At 38.4% G+C, this 27,040-nt stretch overlaps 1 protein-coding gene across 1 annotated transcript in view; it reads right to left on the reverse strand.

Moving 5' to 3' along the window:
• The window catches only part of CDK14 (cyclin dependent kinase 14), a 317,000-nt gene that overhangs the window by 39,820 nt on the left and 250,140 nt on the right, over positions 1 to 27,040 (reverse strand). The window contains 1 exon segment of the mRNA XM_055806228.1: positions 24,430 to 24,576. Within this exon segment, the coding sequence (XP_055662203.1) occupies positions 24,461 to 24,576 (116 nt within the window). The 3' untranslated portion in view covers positions 24,430 to 24,460.

The following is a 27,040-nucleotide window of genomic DNA, read 5'->3' on the forward strand; positions in this document are numbered from 1 at the left end:
ACCAATCTCCAAGGACAAAGAAATAGATAAAGTATGTCAGAAGCCCCTGAAGCTACACAGAATCTAAAATACTACTTCTGTGAAAATGCCAGAGCTATCCACACACCACATGCAGTCAGTACACAGAGCGGCAAATAGCCAGAAAATCCATAGTCTGTGCCGCAGTAGGTGAAATACTGTCACATTGCACCAGCTCCAAACCACAGAGGAACCACAGAAAATATAGTTCATACTGCCTAATTTGTTCTTTGGTCATCATCATCCATAGATGTTACATATCCAGGGACATCACAACTTCTCTTGTGGCATTTCTACACATATAAAATGCAAATATATATATCTGTACATGCAGGTGGATTTTCACATCCAGAAAATTCATAGGAATGAAGATTTAAAAACCCATCAGTATTAAAGTTCATCTGAAATGTGCTGCACAGGACTCCAGCACTTTCTGAGACTTCTAGCAGATCCCTTCTTCTGATTAGTTTCAAGGTGGTCACTCCCTTTCTGTGCTCCCACATCCCATGAACATCTTATGCAGAACTTCATGAAAAAGGTGGTGAAGATATAAATGGAAAAAAATCTCATAGGCTGATAACTCCAGTGGTAATTGAATCTGGCATGTTTCCTCTGTTCTGGTCTGACTGGGATTTGAATATTTGTTTCCCTCAAGTAAAGGTTGTGAAATCCCCTGAAACACAAAACCATGATGAAAAGGTCCCTAATGTGCAAAAGAGATTTCATTTACCCATTGCAGTGCTTTGAGATTTGATTCTTCACTTAAGAGTACTTGATTTCCTTGGGATGATGAAAGATGGTATAAAACCCAAAGGAATATAGAAAGGTTTTACTCCCACTTCTGGATTCCTTTCATTAAGAAAACGGTATCTGCAAATCTGGTGGGGGATGGGCAGATGCCAGTTTTTGGCTGGAGGACCAGTGAAAAATTAGTGAAAGGTTTCAAGATGTGCTCAAGAACATAGTTTATCTATACTGAAAGCAAGAACCTTTTGGACATCTTTAATGCCAAATCACTCCAACCTGTGCAGTAAGTTTCACGTGACAGTAAACTATGCAGCCTTGTCTTTCAAGAAGCCTTCTGTTAAGCACCCTGCACACTATGTCAGATACCTGTCTTCTCTGCTGCTGAACTGGAGAGGCTGTTTTGCCCCGTTCCTTTGGTAAGGCCTATTCTGCACTCAAGTTTATCACAAGGTCATTTTCCTTTCCATGCCTTTTTCTCTCATTGTAGTTGCTTATCACTAACAGATTCTGCCCCTTTGTGATGGGTGATGTAATCACGAGATAGCAGCATGGTATCATGTTAGTTCGCACATGCCAGCTCACTTTGAACTACCCCGCTCTTCCATGAATGAATGCATCTTCACTTGAATGGGATCTTTCTTTTTCTTGGTGGGTCTTTAGGTTGTTTTGTGTGTGTGTGTGTCTTTTCCAGCAGTGCTCTGTGCATAACTGTCAAGGGTACTCCTCCTTCTGAGTACCAAGCGTCTGGGTATTTTCAGGGGGAAAAACCCCAAGCTTACCTGAAGCATCCTAAATTTGAAAGATTTTAGGATTATCTCACTGGTCAGCTGCCCATCTTAGAGGCAAAGACTAGAGGCAGTGGAGTGGGTACCTTTTAACGTGACCCATTGTAATAAGTTAATCAGAGGTATGTTTGCATATTCTGTTTTTATTCATGTTGTATACATCTTCTTTTGTAACTGGCTTATGGTTCTTGAACCTTTCTAAAATGCCCTCACTCATTTTTCTGGTTCAGATCATCAAGTCCAATATAGTTAAAACAGTGAATACAGCCTGTTTAACATAGCAGTTAAAACAGTATGGGCTACCTTATCTTCTATAGATACAAGGACAGTTCTGACAGCCTTCTTAAGAAATGGACCTAATTCTTACCCTTGGCCGCCTCTCCTGCTCATCATAGCAGTTCTTCTTTGCATCAGTGTAGAGGCTTGGACCTTGACTCCATTCATTGAAGGAGATGAGCAAGTGAGTAAAGTCTTTACATTGAGGACCTAGAAACAGTATTTTCCAGTGCAAACAAGTGCTTCATGTGGTTATATATTTGTTGCACTGTTCAATTAAGTACAATTAAGAAAGTTCAATAAATGCTAGTTATTTACTTCTGTTGCAGTTTTTAGCTCTTCTTAATGTGAATTTTATTAATAACATGCATTCATGGGGTTGTCTCAATTGAGCATTAATTAGCATTTCTCCTAAAGCAATATTCTTTTTATCTACATGCTATTTTCCTATCTGTCTGCATAAGGCACCTAGAATTTCTTATAAGATACAGAAATTCAATAATTACTCAAGACTCCGGTCTACAAATTTATATGATTGGAGCATTTAAATGCCATTGAACAGAAAGAATGAATCCTGAATGGAAAAGACAGCCAGTTACCTGAATAAAAGCAGATTTTATGCAGGGGGGGTAGCAGTCTACAAAGCAGAACACATGGCCTGAGATCTTTGCATGAAAGAATAATATTTAATACATATTTGTGTGGTACTTAGCATAACCGAACTTAGCCTTGTTCTGAGTTAGGGGAGCCGCATCTTAAGATAAATGTAAAATAATGAGATTGCTCTTCCATTATACAGAGAACACACTCCTAAGGAAAGCCCAAAAGTTCCAGAGACAAAAATGGGAGAAATATTCAAATACTGTGATGTCAAAACCTTATTCTCCACTTCAGGCAAGTGACCAGCCACATTCTGCAGATGATTAAGAACTTCCTAAGAAGAATGAACAACAAAATTGACAGCAAATACAAGGACTGATCATCATGACATAGTAACTATAAAGAAAAGAAAATATGAGAGTGAATTGGATCAAGTAGTAGCTGATAGCCTGAAGATGACAACTTATTACTATGTAAATGTTATAGTTGAAGGTAAGTTAGTAATAGTCATGTACGTGTAAGTCATTAGGATCTCTTTGTGATAGCGCTGGAAGTTATACGTGGGCCTACTTTTAGGGAAATCACCTTTTTGCACTCCTGTAGATCCTCTGTCAAACAAAAAAGCAAGGAAGCAAGCAGAATTATTCTTGTTTACATAGCAATTTTAAGAAACAGTAAGGAGTCTTGTCATTTGAAGAAGAAATCAGTATCACATTACGTCAAAATGAATTAATGCAGTCAACAGTCTTGATAGTCCATCTGTCCTCTTGCACCATCTTTACCTAATGGCTGCTGGGGGAGGGCTAGGAAGCTACTTAATAAGTGCATTTACACACATTTTGGTGTATGCCTGGTATTAGCCAAGTGCTTAAGAATCTCACTAAATTAAGACATCTGTAGGGATGATATGCAAAGCTGTTGGAGTGCTGTATAGCCCCATATTAAAAAATGCTAATGGGTATTAACCCACATGTATTAATAAATAATTAACATGCAACAATCGTTTCACATTTAAAGACGACATTTTCAAATCTTTCAATCCACTCAGATTAGATTACAATCTCTTGAGCAAGCAAATTTTTCAGCAACCCCAGCCAGAAACCCTTTCTTATTTCCAGGACATCAGGTTTTTCCTATCTGATTCAGGATTATTATCACCATTTAAGAATAAATTACCCAGCAAAATTATTTTAATACAACCAAGTATTAGAAGATAATTTTTTAGTTAAGAGTTCAGGAAAATCTGATTGACAGAAGCACGTGTGACAAGGCTACAAATGCAGCTTTACAGCTCCTATGACCAAGTGAAAATCATGCTAATCCAGTGCAATCTAGCTCTGTTGTTTCAAATCTCATAAAAAATTTCCAATGGCTCAACTTTGAATCAGCAGACTTTACGGCGATTCCCCAGTAACCAGCATGGAGTCACTGTACTCTCCATAAAGAGATCAAGTATCCATTCTTAATCAGATCAATTTTGTGCTGCTGGGAAAGCAGGAGTCACAGACCCCATCTCAGTGACTGTGGAACCACAGCCTAATTGCAGTAAATGCTGGGAAATCTCTACATGCAATAAACACAAAGAACCTCTAACAGAGTGAAATTCATGCAAAAATACATTAAGGCCCTTAAAATAATTAAGAAATCTATTTCCTAGAATAATAGACTTCCAGTGCTTTGAAAGACAAAACATAGCAGAAAGGAGCTCAGATAAAATAACAGTTCTGCCATATCTATTTTCTTTATGCCAAAAAAAAATAAATTTCACAAAATAGGAAAGGTCTATTTAGAAAAAATTGAAAGGGAATGTCTGGTCTCAGAGACGATCTAATGTAATGTATTTTGGGGGGATTTCTAATAAGTTTGCTAGTCCATCAGCAGGAAAGTAGAATACAACTTTCACCATTAAACAGGACTGACCATACGCAGGCACTCAAGGCAAGGCTGGCACATAGTGTCCATACCAAGGGACAGTCCCATACCTCAGGAAATAGTATAGAGCAAATCTTGACTTCAGTGTAAAGCCTAAATAAATGGCCACACTTACAGAATCTTTAACCGAGGTCAGCTGGGACACAAATTTTATTGCTTCACGACAAAGAACATGGGTAACATTTCTGTAGATCTGAGTACAAATTCCCAGCAGATGATCCTTTGGCTGGTGAATCCAAATAGCTCTGGATTCACTTGATATGCAACAAGCATGCTACTACCACTTAAAAGGAGGAAGAGCTACCAGTTAAGTCCAACTCCATGGTTCAAGAGACTCCTTTGCTACAGGATTTGACTCATAGTCTAAATCTTCTATTACCCAGTGAAATTCACGGTAGAGAAACTCATGAAACTGAAAAAAAAAAAATAATTGAAGCAAATACTTTTTCCCCCCTTAAATCAAAACCACTGTGCCAGCCTGGAATCTCCTCGTGACAACGTGAGCTCAAGACAGAACAATGTCATAGTTGCTTATGAGAAATCACAGAAAGCGAAATTAGTATTTCATAAATGGGAAAGCAGAAGTCTGACAGGAAACCAAGATCCTGCCAGGACATCATTCCAAAACATGACAGAAAGAGCAACCAGGATACAAATAAAATTGTTCAACTCTTTTCATGACCTTTTGGTGGCCCATCTAAGTCACCTCCGGAACTGTGTGAAAGAAGAGTGGTAAACTTTTTTTTAAACGACCACTGATCCATTTCTTACCCGCTGTGTCATTTCTCAATGAATGTATGTGGATTTGCAAGAGCAGCTTATACTTAAAAGTTGAAACCCAGTTCTACAGCTTACAGCTTTCCAAGTGGAAAGGCAAATCCATGGCAACACACGTGACACCAGTCTGCATGTATGCACACCTGATCACAAGCTCTTCTCATTTTCCTTCAGTTGTACCCCACTGCTCTTGCTTAACATTTCAGATGATTTCTAAGGATTTGTTTCCTTCATGGTATCACTAGTGTTGCAGTTTGCACTTCATACACATAATTAGGTGGCTCTAGCAACTTTACAAAGTAGCATCTTCTAACATTATAAGCCAGCACTGCTTCTTTCAACAATTTTTGCCCAGGGAGTAATTAGCCACTATATGAGCATGGCGAGTCACCGTAAGAGCCCCACTGTTAATGTCATAAAACAAAATTTATTAATATTCAACAGTTGATAAGGATAGCTTTTGATATATGCTTAAATTTTACTCTGTGTATTACTCTAAAAGACTGGAATTTAGATTTGGTTTTAAAAGAATTTTTGCATTCCAGTTATTAAAAAAAACTTCCATTTTTTTTTTCAACAGCTCACTCCCCTGTTTACACAAATGCCCTGCTTAAAGCACATCAAAATAGTGAATCAGAAAATGGATGCTCTAATTTTCTTTTAAAATAAATAAATAAATAAATAGAAAATGTAATAAATAGATAAAGCCTTCATAGAGAATTGCAGCAATTATATCTCCACAGCTACAATATAACCCAAAACTTTGCAAAGGCTTTGATTATTGAACCATGGCTGAAGTGAATAATTTGGCTTTCACTAAGAAAACAAGCACATTCATTCTCACCACAATGGAGAGAGGCAGTTTTAATTAAACCTTATCAAAAGATGAATAAAGAATAAACTCAATACCCATTCCACAGGACTCTATTTTCATCTGTTTAGTTTAAGCTTGCCATGTTCATGCAATAATTAACCACTGTCCAAGGAATGCTGGAGTTGTGTTAATGTTGGTAAAGATTTAATTAGTTCAATTATCTGGGGAGTATTGAAGGCTCAGCACAGTACCAATTTCTTCAGGCTTTATAGATACCTCAGATGAAAATATATTAAACTGAAATGTAAGTGAACAAAGGAAACTCACTATTTCACTTCAGCTACTGAATGTATGTATGTTTAATAATTTTATTACCCTCATTTTAAAATGAGGTTTCAGAAACAGAATATGTAAGCTGTGACTTATCCATTCTTCCAGATCAACTCTTTTTTTCCCCCTGCATCAGCTTATAAATTTATTTTAAACAAAATTAAATTTACTTTAGAAAAGAAACCCCAATACTTCTTTATACAGGAAAAAGTATAGTTCCTTTTACAGTCCGTCCGTCTGTGTGTGTCCCCCGCCCCTTTGCCTACATATTTTACATCTTTCATGGAAAGTGAGGCATTTAAAAAGCCCTGAAAGCAGTGACACAGACAACTGTTTCAATCTGTCAGACAGCATGGACAGACAGTAGGGATCGTTTCAGAAAATAGAGCGGCCCCCCAGCGGCCTGACCTTCCTGGTGGGAAAGAACACAGCGCGGTGCTTGACAAGCTCACCAACAAAGGAGTATATTTAGTTCCCCCAAATTCTGACACGCTTCTCATAGGAAAAACGCAAACCAGGACGAGGCATCGCTGGCGACTGCTAACAAGGGTAATTTCTAATTGGAGATTGCACCGTTACTGTGAAAGAAAAAGGAAGAGATGAAAAGTGGAAACATTACTTCACTGCACGCAGACTGTAAGTGTTGGAGTGAGACCGGTTCCTATTTTTTAACTGTTCAGCTCCATATTGGATGCTATTCAAGATGCAAGCCCTCTGGATCTGTACGTGCAGCTCCTGCTGCCTTCAGTGGGAATGAAGCCCAGGAATGAGAGCCTTAGAAGATCTCCCTCTTTGTGTCACTAAAATATTATCATTAGATATTCTTTAGAAGGGATGTTTGAATAAACCCCATGAATTTTCCTGCAAGGTTTAAATGACATGTTTATTACTACTGTGGTCCATCCTTTGTTTTCCCAACACTGTATTTTGGAGTATGAGTTCTTTATAACCAGTGAAGGCTGCACAAAGGTGGCTAGCACATGAGAAAATCACAAGAGTTTATCTCCTTGAGGAGGTAAGAACTGTAGGCAGACGTTATCATTTTCTTATGACGAAATAACAACTTACGAGTTAATATAAAATAACTGTTATGAAACTGCATACTACATTATCTCCAGGTTGGATTCAAGCTGTCTATTTGTCTCTGTAGGCAGTCAAAAACTACTTTACGGATGGCACTGTTATGCTTCCCAGCAGTAAATACCATCTGGTAAATAACCCTTGTATCACACCATACCTTTTTTTCTACTACTCACATCAGCTGGAAAAATGTAAACACTTTAAGGAATAAATTAAACTAATAAGAGAAGGTGTGAACTGTACATTGAGTGCCAGCTGATGCCTCAGTTCAGCTCCTTTTTTGGCCAAAACTTGATCTCCCCTTCCAGTTTTCTCTAGGGTGGAAGAGAAAGGGAGAGGCTGAAATTGATTTAGGCTTTTCTTGAGCACAAATCACAGATAATGCTCAGCAAGGAACTGGATACAGCACATTTTCCATCAACCACCTCCCCTTTCTGGCACATGATTTTTAAGTTGCATCAACACTCTGAAAACTGGAGGTGCCCTATAGCCCATCCCTTGAAGACTTGCTTCTGCCTGGTGTTTCTGTGAGGTTTTCTGACAACCATGTGGGAGCAAATAAGACTAATAGATGATTAAGAATTTAATGACTCACATTTATCATAGCTGAATAAAAACTGAGCTGAAACACCTATGTCTGTCTCTGAGTGAGCATAAGGAAGCATCTGAGATTAAAAAAACCCCAACCGAACAAGTCACAGCACGTATAAGTGAGAGCCAAATTTCATCATACGTGTAGTCATTTATTAAGAGAAGTGTATTTTTTCCTTAATTATAACTATTAAACAACTGCAGAGTGAACACAAATATATCCATACAATATATCCAACCTCATATTCTTCAGTATCTTAGAAATAGCTTCATCTTCTTTCCCAGAATTCATCAAGCCTTAATGTTAATACTGATTTTTATTATAGGAAATTCAAGCTATATTCAAGCAAGGACTTTGATGGCCCTCACACCCACAAAGCATGACAGGGAAACATACATTGCTTTACAATGATTATTAGCTACAAAGCTGATGAGAAAATGAGCTAACTAAGAATGTACAGGTATATTTATAGAACACATTCTATAATATTATGTGAATTATTTCCACAAGTAATGAAACCTTTATTTTGAACCACATAAATACTATCTAAAACCATTAAGACTATGGCAATCATGCAACAAAAAGCAAAAGCCATCTATTTCAGGTACTATACTGTTAGATGGCCTATTTGGTCCCTAAATATTAATCATAACCCTGAGATGATGCACTTCCTCCCATGTGAAAACCTTGGAAGGTGGCAGTGTACGCTGTAAGTGGATAGCCATTCCCAGGAGGAGTAATTTGCCTGCCAACACTTTCAAATAGGTTTTGTTTTTTGAAACACAGAGAGTTATTTTATCTGGAAAAGTTCTAAGGAATGGACTGGGTCTGCTACAGATTATCTGGAAAAGAGGTCTAGTTGGGGCTTCTGGCTTATCTCTCAGGTGAGAAAAAAATCAGAACATGCAGAAGAGATCTTAATAAAGGCACAATCCTTTACCCCAACTAAATTTTAAAACACTGTTTTTAGTTGGCAGGCAACTCTATTTGCTTAACAAAGAACTGTTTTGGAGAAGGCAGCAAGAATTTGGCTGTCTTAAGCCTGAAGGGTATCTGATTTTTCTGCTCTCTCCACTTTGAGAACATAATTCTGTTTTTCTCCTAGTCTGAAAACATTCTGTGATATATGAGTTCAGCTAAGAAGTATCAGGGAACTTTGTCTACACCAAAAAAGGAACTTTAGGGTATTTTGTGCAGATAATGAAAAGACCTTGTTCTGTTTTGCAGTGTAAGTCATTTTTACCATACAAATTCCCTGCTTTTGTGTTAGCGAAGAGGCATACTTTAAGTCTTTCAGTTTAGAAGATCTTCAAACACACAATAGTGTGTAAACAATCCCCAAGTACATAACTTTACTAGAACAACCTCCAGTCTGTGAGCAAGGGCTTCAGAAAGGCCCCTTCTTCAGATTTCCTTCTGCTCTTCACCCTGAACAAAGCCTTGGCTGACAATACCGAAATCTCCTCCTTTCTTTGGATTAAACCCCCTTTGCAGAAGAAGTATGCAAATGCTATACGTGTTTCCCTTGCTGAGGCTACTCTAACGCAGCTATCTTTTCACTGTCTATTTCACTCCGGCAGACCATCCTACCGGCTGACAGGGAGACCAGCCTTCCAATTCAATCTTTCACAACACTGACAGTTGGATGCTGGGGCCTGCCATGAACTCTTAAAAGAAGCTCATTTAGTCATAATTAACTATTCCCTGCATATTTCCTAAGGTATGGTAATTGTGCTAAAAGCCAACAAGTGAAGCATTCATTCTGGTTTTCTTTTAAACTTTTATTTTTCCACAGCAGTCTCTTTCTCCTTCACCTCCTTTTTTTTTTTTTTTTTTTTCCTTTTAAAATCTTTTCTTTCTTTCTTCTCCTCCTCCTTGGAAACATTTCAAGTAAAGAAAAGGAATGACAGTAGAGATAGGGAGCTGCAGAAAACTGTGATGTACGCAGTTCAAAAGGCAAAGTCTACCATACGATACAGGACCCAACAGCAGCACTGAGCTATTCAGCTGGTAAAACATGAAGAAAAATTAAATGAGTAGAATAAAGCTATGTCATTAATGCAGTATGATGGGCATCCTATTTGAGTAACAGAGAATCATGCATATACATTTCTAATTCCTTAGATATGGTGCTAAGTGATCTCTGTTCCATTAGCACCGGAGTATATGTATTTGACCAACCTAAAATCTTCCAGTTACGCAGATGTAATGCGTTTTACACACTACTCTTTCCCCCTCCCCACAACACTAGCACAGACCACATCCTACCACACGCACCGAGGGTTCTCACAGGGATAAGGTATGATGGATCCAGCCCTATACACAGACCGTGTTTATCGTTGTTGAGATGGGAAGCCTTGGGAAGCTGACATAGATTATTTACCTTAAAAGGCAAAATGTGACCTCATGTCTGCCCTTATCTGTTTTCTGGTTTAGGTTAAATGAAGGAAGTGCTGACAGCACCCTCCATTTACTTACTTTGTGTCTGCTAGAATTCTGTTGCCTTTCAGAAAGTTTGGAACTTACAGGATACCTATCCATCATCAATGTGCACAGTCCATATACAAAAGCAAGTGAAAGCAAAGGTAAATCTCTTCACATTCCAATCTCCTTTCCACTTGGATGTGCACCAGGAGCAAAGAAATCACCGGCTTTTGCAAAGAATCCATGACCGGGCTGGGGGTGTGTAGGCATGTGTGGGGTGTTAACATTGCAAATTCAACTGTGCCAAAAGGGATAAACACAGCACTGAGGTTCCTTATTATTATACGGCATTTTTCCAGTGCCACCAACAGTGGTAGGACCTTCCAATAACTTGGTAAGTAAAAACTGTGATCTACAGAATTTACATTCCAGGTTTCAGGTGCAATGTAAGAAATAAAAGTTAATAAAGAAAGAAAGAGATGAGGGAGAGAGAGGTCAAAGCTTCAGACAACAAGGTCACAAAACAACAAAAGCATCCACCTACCTTTAGCACATACCCTTATACTACATTTGTTGTAATTTTGTAGAATATTTTAAACCAGAAAGACTACAATCTTTTTTCCTCAAACACTAGAGTACAACCACCTTTTTAAGGACGAATTGTAAGGAGTAAACTGGGTAAAAAGTTTCTAAAATCCTTCTCACCTCCTTTTATTTCTAGATTATTCCAAATCTGTGGATCAATGTGGTTTGTAATGGCAGGCAAAAACACACTAAGAGTCAAGTTGACAAGCTGTTGCTGACTTAATGAACTATTTTATCATCGTGGTCTGGGATTTTGGTTTTTTTGGGGGGAGGGCACGGGGGAGCAAGGGGGAGTTGTTTAACTTCTGTGCATGATCATGACCACAACACACAGTGGATTAACAACAGAAATTCAGAACATTCAGTGAAAGTTTCTTGCAATAGACATAAGCTGAAAATGTTGATGCTTCTACAATGTTTACAAGAAACGATGCTTTTTTCATGCAAATAAAATAGGTGAGAAACACCACATACATAAGAATCTTTGCAGATTTTACCTGGTGTAGCTCCTGCTTTTTTGCCCAGTGTTCTAGCTGTATTAGAGCAGCATTGCTTCCTCCAGTCCTGCAGCTGGGGACATTTTTTTTCTACCTCTTCTGCTTCCGTAAGGACCCATGCATTCAGACTGAGTTGCATTTACTCTCTGCCTTCCACAGTAACTCACAGAAAGAGAATTAGATTTCTAAATCACTCTGCTCCACTGATGCACATTTCAAACACCTTTCTAAATTCCCAGGTGTGCTGCAGTTTCTTTACCTGGCATTTCAGAGTCTGGCAGAAGAAGAGATGGCTACGTTCTGCTGTCTGGTGACATATGCAGTGCAGTCACATACTAGTAACGCTCCTACTTCTGACAGCACACAAACTGGTTCAGTAGTTTCCCAGAAAACTGTGAGGCTTGGGGATGATTTTGGGGAGTGAGGAGAGCAACCTACACAAGACAGCCAGTCTAGGACTTGAAAATTCAGAAAGTCTCAGCTTTTAAGTTCTCTGAGAAAATATGGCAAGGGTTAATGATTCAAAAGCAATGTTCCACCTGCTAAGAAAATAAAAATCAAGACATGCATAGAATTCCTGGTCAAGGATTTTGACAGGGTTAGGTCAAAAAATATTCAATGTGCCTCAATCTACCTAAATGCATCTCCTTAAAGACTTAGTAATACATGTAAATAGCTTGTGGGATATTTAATGTAGGGGTAGGACTCAGTAAAAAAAAAAACCCAAAAACAAAAAGAAAGAAAGAAAAATGTGGTGAGGCAAAGTCTTAGAGAAGGATTTCGAGAGAGAGATATTAGTTTACTACAGGCCACCATTAACAACACAGATGGACAAAAAGATTAAAAAGTGAATGACATTAAAGTCACAAACTACAGACACACCCCAAAAAACCTACATGGCCCAATCCCAGGTTCACCTTCTGGATTGTTTTATACTGCCCTATTTAATTTGAAATATAATACACAAAACGGAAGTTGAAATGTTACTGATTGAACCACATTTCATCAACAGCTGCTCACATTACAGAGTTGTTTAGATGACCTCAGGGCTCACTGGATTTTCCAACACTCTCTACACATCCATTCCCTCCAAAAAGATACAGGCAATTCATAAAGCAAGTGTTTTTACATATAAGCAATGACAAAAGAAGTCAGTGACATGGAATACGGACCATGTGTTACAGCTTCTTCCTGGCTGAAAAGTGATTCACAAAGATGCGTAACTTCGCAAAATGCACACTAGCAAGTTCCAGTGATTTTTCAGAAATTTTGGGGAGAAAATATGTAGAAATCAGATGATGAATATGAGATTCTCCAAATCACTACTCCTGCCTGACCTTCCCTAGAGAGTCAAGGAACAAACCAGGATTCATTTAGGATAGAGAAGTCAGGATTTGACTGAATGACGAACAACTGCAGGAATAGTAAGTTTGAGGGACAATAAGGCATTTACTAATTCCTTTTGGGCTGTCATTATTTGGACGATGAGGTTCCTAGAAGCTAAGAAAACAGTTGAATCAGTTTTGAAAAACCAGAAGTTGTCCAGTTAAGAAATGAGGAGTAACGGTCAAATTCTTTCTTCTATTTCAGGCTATAATTCTTTTACTTGCCAGAAAATGTAGGGAATATGTGGGAAATACAAGGTTTTTAACTATTTTTTTTAAATTCTGAGTGATAACTTCCTTGGTCATGAACCTAGGATATGCACAGGTCACTACCCTGTGTCTCACCAGTCCTAGGAAAGAGTTATCTGTGCTTGCCTGACTTCCTAGCCAAAACATCCTTCTGCTTGTGTCCAAGCAGCTGCTGCCAGATGCAGATAGACACTATACCCACCACAGGTCCCTCAAATGTTAAAGTCTGGCAGGTCTGTCCAGTGCTTACTGATCTTTGTCTTTATTCCATTGAGCTAACAGAGTTGGAGATTTCCCAGACAGCTTGCTCTCTTTTCCAGTAGAAGTGTAACAGTCAAATTCCATTCAAATAATTTAAATGTATATCACTTCCACAAACAAAGCATCAGAGCAGACATTGAATAACAAATAGTTTCTGAACTCTTCAAACTCATTTCTACTTTTTACTTAAGGAGTAGTTGGGCATCTGGAGAGCTACCCAAGGAAAAATTCTCCCATGGGATCTGCAAAGAGGATATTTTTATTCCAATATTCTGTTCTCTTTCTTGAACTTTGCAAAGGACTGAGTATGTGCATTCATTAGCTCAGACTATGGCAGCCAATATTCACAGTGCCCATCTGAAAGAACTTTGCACTAAAAAGTTATCTGAAAGGTAAAGAATGCCTGTGTTTACAGTGCTTTAGTAACTCTTCTTTTTTGGCAAACTAGCAGAATGTTAATGCTGAGCTTTTTGCAGAAATACAAAACAGAAAACACTCATCTGTAAGTCTCTGTGCAAATATTTTGATTAAGAAAGTCCTTTTAAAAAATCTGATTCATATTAGGTGGAGAAAGGGAAATTCAACAGCCTGTGGTTACTCAATAAAGCAAACCCTGGCTACTCCATTAACCAATGTTAAAACTTTGATGGATGGAAGAAAATGAAAGCTGGAAAAAAACAACATCAAGGATCTGAACACTAAGCAAACATTCCTCAGCATTCAACCAAGAGACTCCTTAAGCATGAGCTGCAAACTTCTGAGAGAAGTACATGTTTAATATATAAAAGGCAAAATTCCTTAATAAGAAGAGATATAGTTTGCAAAACAGTTCTTCAGGAACAGCTTGCAGCTTTTAAATCTCATTTACTCAGCCTGAGATGGTACTGTTGTGTCTACACTAGTTTTGATAAGGGAGCCAGCCCTATTCCCATTGAAGTTTATGGCATTCTCCCATTGTCTTCAGGAGGAGTAACGCTAGGCTCAAAGCCTCACAAAGATACCACGATAAAAGATTCCAGAAGTTACCAGGATCCCATCTTATTTTCATAACATTTTTGAAAAAAAACCAAGGGGGGAGAAAAATCTATGCAGCTCATTTCTACTGATACGCAATATGCCTTTTATGTGAAAATACAGACCAGTGAAGCAAATGAATGGTTAGCAACATTAATAGCCAGGGGGGGCTAGCAAAACTGCCTGGGATGAAGAGTTTGCCTGCAATCTTACCACTACAGAATGTCTTGGAGAAGACTAAGCATTTTGTAATGCTGCTATTTTGTATGAGCATTCTTTAAGTCCATGACAGGCAGCAGACTCTGTAGTCTTCATTTCAGATTAAATTTTATACACTAAACCTAAACACTTTATTTTTAAATCCATACTTTCTAAGGGTATGTAGTTTTTCCTGGAAATGACATTTTATCATGGAACTGAACTTGCATTCTGATTTTATGCAGTCTGACTAAGCATTAAAAATGAGCTCTGTTATAATTCAACTTGCAACAGAAACACGTCTTTTTACAACAGCAGCTTGCAAAAAAACCCCAACCCCACTGCATCCAGAAAACAAAACACTGCCCTGTGTTAATAATGAATGCAGCTCGTATCTACCACATTCTGTTAAATTGCTAAAATTGCCCAGATAAACCATTTGAGAGTATGTCAGGTTTAATTAATACAACATGACCTGATCATTTCCACAGTTGGGAAGAAAGAAGTTGGCATCCTTTATATCCAGAGCTCAACCTGGAGATTATGCTAAGTTGCTTCATTCACAGTCCACACTCCTCTGCACATGTCAGGAGGACAGCATTTGTCCCCTCTAGTGATAAACAAATTATACATGAAATCAATTCCACTTCACAATAATTTTCCCTATTGGGTATTATCTTTCCTCCTCTGCTCCCTCCAGTTAAGCTTGCATCCTGTAACTTGCTAATGAGCTGGGGGCTTTCTGTTCCAGGTGGCACCCCCTGCCTCGAAGTCATGACATTTCCCATTCTGAATGCTGCTGGCATTTTTCGACAGCTCCTGCTAACTAGCCTTTTTGACCTGCACTAAGAGGAACTCATCTGATCGAATCCTCTAACCTGCCAATCATGCCAGCAAATGATCTTCACAGTCACTCCCAAGGCAGGAGGGGAAAAAAAAAAGGGAGTGCAAGAGAGGGGGAGCGAGAGAGAAAGCTAGCAGAGAGTGATGGAGTAGGCAAGCAGGCAGCCTCTGCAGCTACCTAATGAGAGTACTTTAAGTCTCTGAGGCAGCTGAAACACTGAAAAACTGGTGGGAAAATTAGGACAGAACTGAATGCCTGGTGCTGTTATTACTGGTTTCTTTCCACCCTGAGATCATTTTGAGAGCAATACCTTCGAGATGTGCCATTTTCTGAAGAACGCAAGTTAATTTTACCATATAAAGAGAAAACAGATATATTTTTCCCTGCCACCATCAATATGCAGACCTCATAATTCTGCTCTGCCAAATGGCGTTCTTTACAGCATTAATTAGGTGCTGTAAGCTCGTTAAATGAGTCTTCACCTGGGGATGACTATGAATATTTTTTTGTTGTTGATGCAAGCCATAAACAGCATTTTTAATCTCATTTAAATGCTGGCAACATTTACACCTCTGTATCTACAAGTGTCTGCACACAGACACATAAACCAACAAATACAGTATCTACATAGTCTAGATGTGACTTTGTGGGCTGAAACCAAGCAGAGTCATGATAATGACTCAGTGGTTTTGATTTTATTCCTTTTATGATGGGACAGATTACTTACTGCTGAATCTTTCAAGCACACAGGGACAGATTTAATTGTGTAGATTTGCTTTCCCTTCAGGTAACTAGTTTTGTTCTTAATCAAACTTAGCAGGTAAGACTGTAAGCTAACTAGGTTTTAACACAGATGCAATGCACAGAATGAAGAAGAGAGGCATTAAAAGCAACTGTACAATAAAAATTTCAGGGAGAAAATTTGAATAAAAAGGCTTACACCGTGCTATGACATGCTGTGATTGTATTGTTACAACATACATGCCAGAAAATATAATGTACCAACAGTCCTTATAGTAACATCAAAAGATGGTTGCAGAAATGATTCTACAAAATTAATAGCTAGGTACTAATGGCGGTGAATGATCACTCATAATTACTAATTCAAAATACATGTATGGTCCAAAACAACATTAATCATTTATAACAAGACCACACAATCATGGAAAATACCCAATTCTGTTTCTGCTTCTTAAAATATCTGAAGATACTCCTTCAGTGTTATTCCTCTATATTATGTATTTTTATTGGCAAATTTAGCATTTTTTCCCAATTTTGGGGGGGTTTCCTCCTCAGACCTTTCATAGCAATTAGCAATAGGAGCATGTGGGAAACCATCCACCCACATCCCAGCTTATGGGGCAGAAAAAATAATGTATTTTTATTAAATGACTTGTAAACTATGGCTGCAGTTTAGGCAAGAATCTCCCCACAACTAGGAGTATTCAGTGCACATTCACTTTAATTGGTGTTGCCTTCAGAGCCAATTTTGCAGTGGCTGGTTTAGTTTCTTTGTTTCATAGAGAAACAGGCAATGTAAACTACAGACTCAAAATAGCAACACAAAGCTTGCTCTCCACGGATACAATTCTGGTATATGGCATTACTAAAATTCATTTTTTGTTTATGATTTGGCTGAAAGTAAAATGTTCTGTTAATTCTGAATGCTGCAAATGATGCCTGAGAGGCAATGCCTCTCATTAGCTTTGCTGTCTCTCTGGGTTACGGGCCATATGTGTCAGCACTGGGAGCCTCTGCTTTGTCTGGAAACCTCAGTTTCTCCCCTTCAGTGGTTCCACTTTTCCTCTTAGACAAAGCCTAACTGAGGAGTCACGTGAGGAAATAATCCTAAAGGAGAGTTGACTGTCCATGGGAGAATAGGGAGAGTTTAGACCCGCTTTTGCCTCCCTCCCAGTCATTGTCATTTATACATTGTCCTCTCTGCATTCAAATGTCATCCCAGACTATCAGCCCACTGCAACTCAAACGGCCTTTCATGCCTAGACACTTCTTAAAGCATCAACAGACCACAAAGACTGTCTAGTGGGAATCACTTGCTATCCTAATATTAATAATACAATACAGTGCATTTATGGCACAGAAGATTCCACCTTCCGCCTCCTAAACTTAAGAACAGTCAGACTGGAAAGACAGACCAACAGCGCTGCAAAGGAGCACATGCATTCATGCAAATATCACTAGTATCTTTCCTACAGCAAAAGCCACTGTTAAATTAAAAACCTCTACACTAAAAATTATTTGAAAATGAATCTTCACAGTGCTGAAGGCAAGTTATCATGCATTAGAAATGAACTGAAAATAGGCTCCAGACTGTGCAACAGTACAAGAAAATATGATATTGTCCCTTGAGAAAAGTTATCCATGAGACTAGTAATGCTTCCTTTTTCTTCTGCCAGCTTTGCAGCTGATCTGGCCATGAAACTTTGTAATTTTTAAAAAAAGAATCATGTCAGTAAGTATGGAGCCACTAATTTCACACAGAATAACATGGAGTATATAACTGCAAGGAAGACATCAATGTCTCCTAGCCATGGAGGTTTGATATACTTGTCCTACCAAGTACAGTATGTAACAATAAATGTGAAGTCCTCCTCTCTCTGTCCTGCTTCCTTTCTTTCCTCCTTCTCCCTTCATCCCTAAAGAAACTCCCTAACTACCCCTCCTCCCAGAATCCTGTCCATGATTCTGGAAATCCTGTTCATGCTTACTTATTTCCACCTATGCCTATTTCCAGGCATAGATGCTGTCCCGGTCTTTCAGTCCATGGATCGGACAGGCTTTCAGCACCATGTTCAGCTCGCTTAGCGAGGCCACAAGGCATCCTCCACCCATTCGCTTTCCATACCTCTATCCATTAGGTTACCAACTCTGAAGAAGGATTTTTATCACGAAAGCCATGAGACTGTGTATTCCACTACTTATACAGAGTGCAATTAAGTGGCAGTGTATTTCACATGATAACAGGCAAGGTGAGCTATTACACTAACGACACAGGAATACCATTAAAGATATTTTTAAGCCCTATGAACTCCTTGACTGGGTGGCGAGTTCCCTTTACTGTGGCATACTGGGGGATCTGATGGACATCCGTATGGTCAGTCACTCCAGCCTCAGTCCCCACATGTCACGTAAGCGAGGTGGGTGATTTATATGAGGACAGACTTGCACTGGCCAGCTATTTGTTCCGTTCATTTCACCCTCTGAGCAGAGCCTATTGAATACGGGGGGATTTTCTTTATGGCTGAATAGAGGACAAAATTCATCTGTAACTCTTATTTTAGACTAAAGGAATAAGATAATAAATTCTTAGATATCAAGAGGAGAATGTAGTCCAATGCCTGGAGTTTTTCCCTTGTGTGTTAGATTTAAGGCATATTCTATCAGTGTGGTGATCTTATTCTTTGATATTAAGTGAAGCACAGCTGGAACAGTCTCATAAAACCATTATGTTGTTAACATTCAAAAATAATGGCACTAAAAGTATTAGAGCACCAAAAAGTATCTTGGATCCTGCAGTTATCTTTCACAGCTTAACACTAATTTAACATTTTACAAAATTGATGTTACAATTTCAACTCTGTTCAGTACTGTCATTACTGGACTCAAAACCAAATTGCTTTCAGCTGCCCACCACAACTGCATCTTATTAGCCTTTTCACGAAAGCCAATTTATGCAAATCCAGTATTAGTTAAATAATTAAACTGACCCTCAACATTCATGTATAGACATTGTCTGGCACTAAAAGAAGCAAGAGAAATTTAAACCTCCCATCTTTGGTGCTTAGGCCTCCATCTTTTCCACTGCGGCAGCACAATGGCTGTTTGTAAACATCTATTTTAATCCACCTATTTAAAAAAAAAGTGCATTAAAAAAGTGAAACTGTTAACTGCTGTGCTTTTATAGCTCTGCTTTTCTCTCCCAAGCTGGGTTCACACTGAATTTCGAGATCTTGTACCTATAAAGCACTACTGGCTACTTGCAGCTTTTGATTAAATCAACAATGACAAAATCTGGCTGACATACAGCAACTCACTTCAGAATTTCTCTTTTATGCAGACCTTTCTCCACTGTAATTACTACAGTTTTATCCCCTGAAGCTGGAGAGATGAAGACTTAGAAGCACAGTATACGGTTTTCCACAGTGATTCAGCAACACTGGGCTACCCAGGACAGAGTAAATGCAGGGGAGTAGTGAATGAGAATGACTTTTCAGTACTGACTGCTGGACACATACACTGCTGGACTACAGCTTCCCTGCAGCTCAACTAGGGCAAAGCAGGCAAAAATTATGTTTCCACACAGTGGTGCTGAATAGGAGCTCTTACACAATTTGTAAATGTAAAACTGAAGATGACAAACAAAAATGAAACTATTTGGATGGAGATGCAACAACAGTCACCTCTCTAGCTAGCAAGGAGAAAAAGGTGATTTCACATAATGATTCTGTGCTGCTGCACATCCCTGGTTAGAAGCAACCAAATCAGTGACTAGCACTTTTTGCCATTATAATGCTAACTGTCACCTCTTCGGCTTTATTCTGTTTTTTACACAGCTGAGCTGACCTGAATGACGCCATGGTCCCTTTGATTGGCTGGGCTGGTGTCAGTTGCTGGCTTAAATGGACACAGAAGAAAGAATTCATCATCCTACGATTGAAATTCAGGATTGCTCCGATGCATGTGCGTGTGGTGAAGCAATGCAAATAAAGACCACTTTTTGTTTTGCTCCAGTGAATTGTCAAAGAGATTTAGAAAGCCAGGGGATCTCATTATGGTAATACAGGTTAAATACTTTAAAAGCATATGGTGTTACCATCCTGAATGAAGCTGTCCCTGCCGGCTCTGGAAAGCAGACAATAGGCCAGAAACACATCTCGTGTCTCTGGTCCACCAATGGGAACCGGGGATTATAAATCACCACAAGAAAACATTGCGTGCTATCTGGTATCAGGTAATGCCTTGTCTTTTCGATTACAATTTGACTCCTTCTCCTCCAGAGAGGAACAAACACCAGCCACATATTCCACTGGCCAAAGGAAAATGCAGCTCTGCAGTTTCTTATGGCCCATTCTTGTCTTGATAAAACAGTATCTGTAGAGATAGGTGAATACAGTACACAATATATCTCAACAATTTATGTAGATATGGGGAATACTTCTGCAGATATGCTTCCTGCCCAGGGGGAAAATATATCAGTGAAAACCAACAGGCACAAAATAAAAATGTTTTGCTTTATCACAAAGCTTTAAAGATGCCTGGATATGGCCAAAAGATTTCTTTCCTTTCTCCCCCAAAGGCCCCGTCTAATTCACTGCTGACAGACACTTCTGTGAGCAGCGGAGCTCATTACTACCTATTTGCTAATTCTCTCCAGTAGGGAGCAGCCTCAACGCCGACCTTGGTAACTTCAGATGTCAGCTCTTTCCCCATGGGCACTGAAATGATGGGTTGTCTCTCTCTTGGAGCCCAAGACAATGACACAGTGTACTCCACAAAGACTCTATTAGTAGTCCGAGCCTGACAGGGATTATCTAGGTTTTCAGAAACATGTCCTAGATTACTAGCTATTTCAAGGAGTTTTCTGGATCTGTAAGCAGCTATATGGCAGACAGGCAGCTGAAGCACTACAATATTTTAAAGACAGCAGAAATTCTCAGAGATACACCAGTTTCTTCAGTCGCTCCATGCAGCTGTTTCTAAGGGCAGCAGATGAGCTCTAACAAATGATGATGGAGCCATTTACAAAGTTACTGCCTTCAGCTCCTTTCCTTCACCAATCTGACAGAAATTGCTGCTTCCAAAGTTGGCAGATGATGGTGTTTGCCCATGTCTCAGCCACTGCTGGACAAAGCCCAGTCTCTGCTTTCCAGCCCCTAAAGAAAGGTGGATTTAATTCAGTGGGTGCACTATTAGGGCAGTAACATCTGGCAAGCATGTGGAAAGAATAGCAGGAGGTGATAATTTCTTAAATTATCACAGCAAGATTTGGCACAGCTTCTTTGTTGGCACTCTCAATTTTATTTCCTATTCTGCCCTGAAAAAAGTAAATTAGGAACACTTGGAAGGAAGAATCAGACACAAGACTAGAATTTTATTTAACACCATTGAGGTTCTGGAAGTGGTTGAAGATGGTTGCTTGGTTTGGGGTTTTTGTGTGTTTCTTCTAATAAATTCCTTTATAATGTATAAATGTATGAAAATGCACAAAATACATAAAAAATAGAACCATCCCCTTCCACACATATCAGAGGATTAGAGAGTATCTACAGATTTTTCTCTTTCATCGCTTCCTGATGGATATTGGAATACTTCAAAATTCCAGCCCTTCCTAACCTCTCTATCACCTCCATATATGCATAAAGTCAATTCAAGAAGATGGGTAAAATACATATGTACCTGCCTTGTCCAGGAGATAAAGCTGTAAGTATTTGTTTGCCTCTGTTTTTTTCATAATGTGATCTATTTCCTTGCGATATTGGCACCTTTTAATTTTCCTTTACCCTTACTAGATGTAATGTTATCTCATTGTGCTCATTGACATTTTAACAGCTTGTATTGTTTGCCTCCATCTAACTCGACTTGTCTGTTAATTTCATGACCCTGGTGAATTGCTGTCATCTTTCTTTTTGCTCTTCATGCATCTTTTTGGTTCACCAAGCCTTGTGAATGGAGACCTTAACTGAATATCTCATAATAAATACCCCATCCTTAATGCTACCATCCTGCTTACTGCAACTCTAGTCTTGTGCTAGAATAACTGACTCAGCTCCTAACTCATTCATTTTACTGATTGAACATCCTACGTGCCCATCACTGCTCTACTGCTTCAAATCACAGCCACCTGCTTTTCAGATTAAGCCTTCGCCAGACCTTTTCACATTATCAAAACTGCTGTCTTTCTTCCCAACTCCTTTCACTCCCCACACTGACTCTTATTTCCTTTTGCTTAGTGGTCTCACTCCTTTAAAGGTTTCCACCCAGCCTAAACAGCTCCTCTTCCAGGTCCAGTTTCCATGCCCACATTTCTTCTGCCTCCTCTGCTATTCTACTTTCACCTCATTAACCCCCAACTCTCTACACTGTACAACAGGACTCCTGTTCAGTACTAATACTCTTCCAGTATTATCTGCTGCTCCCCATCTTACATCACAAGTCAAATACTACAAGCAGGAACGGTTATGTTACTGCACTGTAAGCACCTGCACACCAAAGTCCCAAGCTACGATGGAAAACTGTAATCAATAATGTATACGTCACAACTTAACATTTGTTAAGTGGCTCCAGATCTTACACAATGAAAGGTGCTATTCTGTATTAAAGCTGTGGTTGAGTAGCCATAATAGTACAGTGACATACATCAAGGGTACATATGGCTCTCTCTTTCTCTTTAGATAAAAAAATTTAAAAAAGTAATCTGCATTGGCTTAAATAGATATTCAGTAAGAATGATCAAATGGTTCTCTTTACTGCTATTTTACACACCCCTCTGCAAATACAGACTTTCTATTGCATATTGTATAAATGAAAAATTACATTTGCTGGGAAGCAACAGAAAGCGGAGATTCTGTACATGAGAAATGAGATTCCATACGTAAGCTTCCACACAAAAGGTCTTTAGCATAGATGGGCACATTCTAAATTTACTTTAGATGGATGATATGTCACTTTAGAAGAGACAAGGTTGAAGAGATGTCTGCAGGGACACAGCCCCGGGAAAAAGTAGGGATTAGCTTGTCAATAAAGATGTAAACAGAGTGCTCTGAGGCAGCCTCATTTCTGACATTAGAAAATCTTAAATGGTTTGCTGGCAGAGAGCTTGTGCAAAAATTGGGGCAGGCTGTCAGGACCAAAATCTATTCATTTCAGTTTTTCAGCAGTTGCTGCCTGTCAGGCAAACAGCCTCCACGATATTATAGGGTTAAAAAAAACCTCACATAAACCTACAACAGTAAAACTGATTATAATTAATTAGAGAAAGTTATATCTGATATTGTAACAAGCAAACGTAGCTAAATATAGACTTTATATATTTATGTAAGACTATACCTTTGAATAGGTACACAAGCAGCGTGTGCATTTATCTCAGCTCCTAGAACTTCCATAACAAGCTGTTATAATATACTCAACATGCAAAAGCAACCAGGACTTAAAAAAATAACCAAGCAGCAGGCCTGGGTTTTTGAATGAAAGGAACTGCACTTTGGGTATTTTGTGAAACACTGTGGTATGAAACTATTTACAGAAACATAATAAGCAAAGCAGCTATATAAGGGAATACTGCTAATCTGGAAGAGTCTGTCAAGTGGGAAATTCCACTGAAAAAACACTGGGGTGATGCATATGGGCAGAGGAGAGTTAATGCCATGATATAAACACCACCATACCCTTACTGTAATTTGGTACGTAGTCTCTCTACTCACCTGTCCTTCCCAGGTTCTGTTCTACTCTTACAACACCTGAAGTCATATTACAGACTATTTCACTGCTGAATAACAAAGGCTAAAAAGATGGTGTATTGAATGAAAGCCTTTCAAGAACAAAACCAGTTCTAGTAGATCCAGTAACACAGACCACATTCATTAACATGATAGCACCTCTGCCTCCATCAAGAATATCCTTCTGTTATCAAGGCTATCAAACATACTAAATGAATCATTTCTTGTCCTTGCCCCAAAGTTTAGCAACAGAAATGGCAAGAGGTATTTTATGTCTCCATGTCTTACTGGGGAAAAAAACACCAGTCCAAATTAAAGGCAACCTAGCAGTTAATCTGCTGGCACCAGCCTCTGCAATATTTTCAACCTTTCAGTGACACTGATCCTGCCCACAAGGCCAGCAACTTACACTCTTCATACTGACCATTATACTGCAAAAACAGATTATCTGCCTGAATGTGAGCAATTTAAGAAATGTGCAGGTGAATTTTATATTTTGTTTCTCTAAAGAGAACTAAAGTAAAGAATATTTTCAAAGATATACCTTCCAATAATCATGGCTTACCTGCACGATCAGTTGTGAACATAGGTATTCTTCAATGTTTGCTGTTTGATACACCTTTGCCATAACTGTTGTTTTTTCCAAAGGCTCTCATGCTTTCTCCAGTCTCTGGCTGTAATCTTACATTCGGTACAGTAAAAATAGAAGACACTGCAAAAAAGAGTGTCAGTTTAGAAACTTTGATTTCTTCCCACAAAAGTAGTAATTTTAAAATAATTAATATATATGGAAAACACAACACTGAGTAAATATATACAGCTTTTATAGATACGACCTATTTATGCAAGCAAGCACTGCAAAAATTCTGAATGGAAAATAGCTGCGTGCATTATATGATGAAAGCTGTATGATGTAAACATTCTTAGCTGCATGCATCTTCTAAAAAAACCTGTTTCCATGTTGTGTGTATCTGCTTGTCCTGTGCATAGGTTGTGTGTGTCTACGTGTCCTGTGCATGGCTATATAATTCATATTTTCCATTCTAAAATGTTTGCTCTGAGAGCATTTAGAAATAAATAGGAATGTGAAAAAATGCAGGAAGGTTTTTCAATAATTTGTCATCACATATTACATCTTCAGAATCTTGATGCCAGTAGAACTGAACTATTTTGTTTGACTTCATTTTAACTGTTATAGAGAACTAGGCTTGTTAAAAACATCCCAACAACTCAAAAAGCTTTCACATAAAGCAATCCCCTCTTGCATGAACGAGAAAAACTTTGACTATTTCCACTAGCACCAGGTAATTAATTATTAGTAGACATGATGATATCAATCACAGGGATCAAAATGCAAATGGTTAAATACTCACACATCGATGGTTTGAAAACTCAGTTTTACTTAGGATGCCTCAAACTGGTGGGAAAAATCACTGACTTAATACCTTCGGAGAACAAATGTCCATATAAAAATATCCTCAGAGCTCTGCCACTCCATGCTTGTATGAGGAAATGTTAATAGACTGTTTAAAGAACTCATTGGGGTCGTAACAGTTTTCTTTGGTTTTGCACTAACAGCTAGCACAGCTGTAAATTTTTGGAGCTACTCTTTCATCTTTATGTCTTTAAAAGACCTGGCTATTGTTTTATGTACTAGAGCTTCACACTGTGACATTTCAACTAGCATTTGATATTCTGCTATCCTTAGTACCATATGTTATGAATGGTGTATAATTTATGCAAATAAATTGTTATGAGCTCTCAAATATGAAAGCAGAAAAGGGGGAGGGCTGATATTTTTAAGTACACATATTTAGTAAAAGACGTTAATCTACAGATTACTGCTCAGGTCTGAGATGAATGAAGGCTATGTTGAATCATAAATTGTATTGTATTCCCTGACAAGATGTTTTTAGCAGGACTGCACAACTCTTACCTTTTTAATGTGCTATTTTTAAAAACTGAAAGTGGCTAGATATGAGACAGCTTATATGGAGACTGGACTTCCAACCCAATCGTAATGATGCATTGACTGGAAACTAAACAAAACAAAAACCCCCAAAATTTCCCTTCTCACATAAACTCATCTTGCACACCTTTTTAAAATTAAACACAAGATTAGAATTTTATGCTGTACAATATTATGTATAAAGTATAAATACATAGTACTAAAGTCAAAACAAGAAGAGAAAGTGAAACACTTCTTTTTTACTTTTTCAATGTAGGCTGAGTTGCCATACTTTCATGAAATACTGTGATTCCAAAGAAACAGTATTTTCTGACGGAAAAACATTTAAATCATTTGACTGATTCCCCCCCCCCCCCGCCCTTTTTCTTTCTGTTCACCTGTGAGTGTTTCCTTGGTTTTTAGTGCTAAATCCCCAAATTTGCAATTCAGCACAGGACCAAATTGGACAAAATATGTTCCACGATTAATACTACTTGCTACAGAGATTTGCAAAATCACAGTGGTGTCTGATTAGAAGGCATTAGATTTTGTGTGTACACACACTTCTGTTGTGCATAAAGACTCAATGTGTTTATACCTACATTTATTTAACTATCAATAGCAAGTGTTTTCCAGTGTAAAATATTAACCCAGAGAACCAGAATCACAAAACCTGGTAATTTCACTACACAGTAAACATTTTCCCAACTCTCCAAAGTATATGACTTCTTTGTTTTGTAAATATGTTTACAAGTATATCCAAGTCATACTAAATAGAAGTGATTGTAGTATTTGATACTGGGATTGTCCTTTCTTGCATCTGGATTTATGCTTCATAATGATTATCTACTAGACACAGAAATAGTCTTTCTGTAACTCAAAATTTTACTGGAGGCATTTAGAAGAACCTTGCTTTAAAATATAATGATTTTTCATCTTTATTCTCCCCCCTTCAAAAGGTTTCACTGCTCCTGATGTTTAACGTTATGCAAAGACGTGTTTCTGCCAATGAATATCGCCTTATGGTTATGCTTCTGCAAATAACCTGCTGTGAGCTGATAAAAGGATTAATGCAGCCAAAATTCTTAATCTGTGAAATTACAAATTAAATTCTCATATTAAAAATACCACCCTGAGGTATTTTTTGTGGTTTTAATTCCCCTCTGGTGTTCTGCATACATTGTGCTTGTTAATGACTAGGACAAGACTGTCTCTGTTGGCAGCCTGC

Source organism: Falco peregrinus, chromosome 5 (assembly GCF_023634155.1).
Source record: "Falco peregrinus isolate bFalPer1 chromosome 5, bFalPer1.pri, whole genome shotgun sequence".
Lineage (NCBI taxonomy): Eukaryota > Metazoa > Chordata > Aves > Falconiformes > Falconidae > Falco > Falco peregrinus.